Source organism: Prunus avium, chromosome 6, assembly GCF_965620075.1.
Source record: "Prunus avium chromosome 6, drPruAviu1.hap1.1, whole genome shotgun sequence".
Taxonomy (NCBI): domain Eukaryota; kingdom Viridiplantae; phylum Streptophyta; class Magnoliopsida; order Rosales; family Rosaceae; genus Prunus; species Prunus avium.
In genome coordinates, this window is record NC_142289.1 from 25,227,158 (window position 1) to 25,230,629 (window position 3,472).

Sequence of the window (3,472 nt, forward strand, 5' to 3'; positions counted from 1 at the left end):
GTGGGGGAGAAAGGGAGAGAGGTCTCTTTTTTCTTGAAAAAATAGAAAGACTAAAATACCCTTAAAATGAATGAAAAATTGTAGGAAGTAAAAGTTAAATGACAAATCATAGATTTTGAAAAATTAAGATGACATTTGGCTTAAATTTTTCTTTAAATTGAAAAATTGAAACTGAGGTATAAATTCATGTGACATTTCTACAAAAATCGCTGTGATTTACAATGAAATATTTAAACCTTCCATAAAAGAAAAACAATATTGTATATATATTTTTTTCTGAAGCACATCGCATTCAAGCCAACTCATATTTGCCAGAATGGCAGTCACATTCAAAATAATTTCGATTCTAAATAAATATAGTACTCTATTTTAATTATGTGATGTAAATAAAAATTCCTTAATAATATAATGGAGTTAATAACATTAACATAAATAAAAATTCCTTAATAATATAATGGAGTTAATAACATTAATATATCATTTGGCAACAACAACAATCGATTAAATGAAAATTTTGAAAGAAATCTAAATCCAAATGAATCACCAAATGGGAAGAACTGCAATAACTACGCCAGCGAGGAAAGCCATAACAGAGTTGGCAGTCTTTGAAGCGGAAGCAGAGGGTCCTTGATGTGTATGCCCTGAACCTATAAATAATAAAATTAGAAGAATGCTGTTACTAAATTCTAATGCTTCTTCTGGGGATATGTTTTATTATAGCTTTAATTAAAAGCAAAAACATACCAGGAGAGTTAGCTGGCGTTTCAGAAGGAGCTCCCACTGGAATTCCAGCAACTGTAAAATTTAGCCAAAAAATATTAATAATAATAATAATAAAGGTTAGTATGACCAATTGGAGCAATTTATATGTCAAGTGATTTTTAGCTAACTGCTCAACAAAATATCAAAAGCTCTTTTATGTGTGGTAGCCAAACAACAAATTACTTCTTTGTAGAACCGTTATTGGCATAAAAGCACCACTGACATGAGCACTTCTGAAAAAAGCACTGACAAACGAGTTCATAGTAACAAACCTGTTGTATTCTAAGGCGTTAATGAAAATGCGACAGTGAAACTCGTTAATTTTTAAACTTAGATTTTTCTATGGTCAACTGTAAAATAGATACTGTAAAACACTTTTGGCCACAAATTTGTAAGCAGACCAAAAAAGAAAATATATATTTAAAAATAATTAACCCTTTTGGCTGTACCCAAAGAAAACAAAGGGACCGTGTTTGAGTGGAAGTTGTTTGTTCATTATGATTTGTGTGGACAGAAGAACAGAGGCCATGTGAGTGTTTTGGTTTCTTCTATACGGCGACATGTGACGAGTGGAAATTTTCTGGTAGGAACCATTAAAGAGATTGATGAGAGCATTGAAATGTGGGAGGTCGGCAGCTGTTTACTCACGCACGTCATGCCGTTGATTCTGTTTGTAAGGACATTACTGGAAGGAAAATACTTGGCTCATAGAATTCGTCTTTCTAGACAAGTTACATTCTGACATATATATGTGCGTGACTTTGTAGTATAATTCTTTTTTTTTTTTTGTCTGAACCATGAGGTGGTCCTGGATGGGCCCCAACTATGAGTGGCACCTTTAAGCCTTAACCACAACCCAGACTAATCCCCACTCACACCGGGTCGGCCCGTAAGGGGTAAAGTGTTGGCTAAAGTGGTGACTCCGTACGAGAGCAGGGATCGAACCCCTGACCTCTCTTAAGGAATGAGAGTGCCGAACCACTCACACCAACCACCTTGGTTGTAGTATAATTCTTTCACGTGTAATAATATAAGTGAATATTTATCGATAATATATCCTAAAAATGGAAAATATCAATCATATCATATACTTATATTATACAACATAAATAAATTACACCACGTAACCATATTACAATACCATATAATAATTTCCTCACAAACAAATATATATATATATATATATATATATAAGCTGAAGTGGGTCATTTATTTTGACATATTTTCTAACGAGTAACTAATTCATTATGAAATGTAGACGAATGGAAAATTTAAAGTCTGAGATAGAGGCTATCTGTTCTTTTCTGTTCATTAAATAAACACAAAGTCATGTACCCAAAAAACAAAATAAGAACAAAGTCGGTGCTCTTGCTATAGATTTGGTTGCTTTTTTTATTTTATTTTTCCGTAATCATTTTTGGGCATTTTTAGAAAAATATCATCATTATGATTCAGCAAATTCTAAAATTTATTTTTCAAAATGGAAAAGGAAAAAAAAAAGAGCCAGAAAATAGAATTATTAAAAAAAAAAAGTAAAATAATATTATGAATTTGTAATTTTCAAATTCAAATTTAAAAAAATTGAATACCTGAATAATACAGTAATAATTCGTGTTATTAATTAAAAAGAGAGTTAAACTTAAATAATGCATATATGCACTAATAAATAAACAAATAATATTTCATAGTTACTGAATGTTAATTCAATTATTTAGCAAAAAAATAAATGCTAATTCAATTAAAAATTAAAGGTAGCTGCGGCATCAATAACCTACAGAGAAAGCCAACTTGGTAGTTGATATGAGATAGGGTGCACGTTTTCATTGTAAGAAAACTAAGCCTACGTGCAATGCAAAATTATTTAAAATTTAATGAAGATTCGAAAAGCAGATTAATTTAGAGTAATTTAAACTATCGCTTATATAAAAAAAAAATTAAGAAATTAAATTAGACGTACGTGCGCATTCGCTAGCAGGTGGCGTCTGAACCTTGCAAACAGTGGGAAGCTTAAGAGCCCTGTTGACATCAATGCCGTAGCTGCTGCTGGCGCTGCTGTTGGCCAGCAAAGTGCACAAGCAGATTGGGGTGTTTTTCACGAGCCCCGCCAGCTCAGGGCAGCACGGCTTGTCCGGCTTTGTCAATTTGCTGCCTTGCGTCACATACGACAGGCAATCCGCCAGCCCCAGAAGGGCCGTTTCGCAATCCGGCGAAGCCGGCCCCGGAGCCGAAGCCGGGGCCTCCTGCGCCAAAACGGCATGTAGCATCGTCGCCGTCATCATCATCAACAACATGATGGCTCTGCCCATTTTTCTGTGTGGTAATTTTTTTTTGGTTTCTGCTCAAAGTGAGTGGGGGTTGAAGTTAAATATTGGGTTGCTTGAGTGAGAAAGGGATTTGTTTTTGTTCTGCATTTTGGGCTAGCCGAAATTAATAATAAATGTGTGCAACTACCAGCTATAACCAACTATCGGTCATTTAATTTATGGTCAATGTATTAAATTCACCGTCCTCCTGCCTGCCCCTCTCTCTCTTTGGGATCTAGCTGTGAATGTAAAGACTCACTCTTGCATTTTCTTTATTCAAATTTGTACGTTTTTATGGAAGGACCACGAACAATTTCATTTCATAGACAGTGCTTTCTATTTTTGCTCACTCTAACGACCTACCATTCAAATCTCCATTATGGGTGGTGTCAAACGAGCCCTAAAAT

General features: G+C 34.3%; 1 protein-coding gene across 1 annotated transcript; it reads right to left on the reverse strand.

The window, feature by feature from the left end:
- Positions 1-423: 423 nt before the first annotated feature.
- Positions 424-3,207, reverse strand: LTPG2 (Bifunctional inhibitor/lipid-transfer protein/seed storage 2S albumin superfamily protein). Its single transcript, XM_021969544.2, has 3 exons — positions 2,720-3,207; positions 745-795; positions 424-647 (listed from the first exon to the last, which is right to left on the reverse strand). Exons 1-3 carry the CDS (start codon positions 3,066-3,068, stop codon positions 541-543), a joined length of 507 nt encoding a protein of 168 aa, XP_021825236.1. The 5' UTR covers positions 3,069-3,207; the 3' UTR covers positions 424-540.
- Between the last annotated feature and the right edge of the window lie 265 nt (positions 3,208-3,472).

Excerpts from the sequence above, each read along its gene's own strand:
- LTPG2 (XM_021969544.2), bottom strand. The coding sequence starts at position 3,068 with ATGGGCAGAGCCATCATGTTGTTGATGATGATGACGGCGACGATGCTA. Across the intron at positions 796-2,719 it reads ACCTGCTAGCGAATGCGCAC|TTGCTGGAATTCCAGTGGGA; the intron begins GTACGTCTAATT and ends TAAATTTTACAG. Across the intron at positions 648-744 it reads AACGCCAGCTAACTCTCCTG|GTTCAGGGCATACACATCAA; the intron begins GTATGTTTTTGC and ends TATTATTTATAG.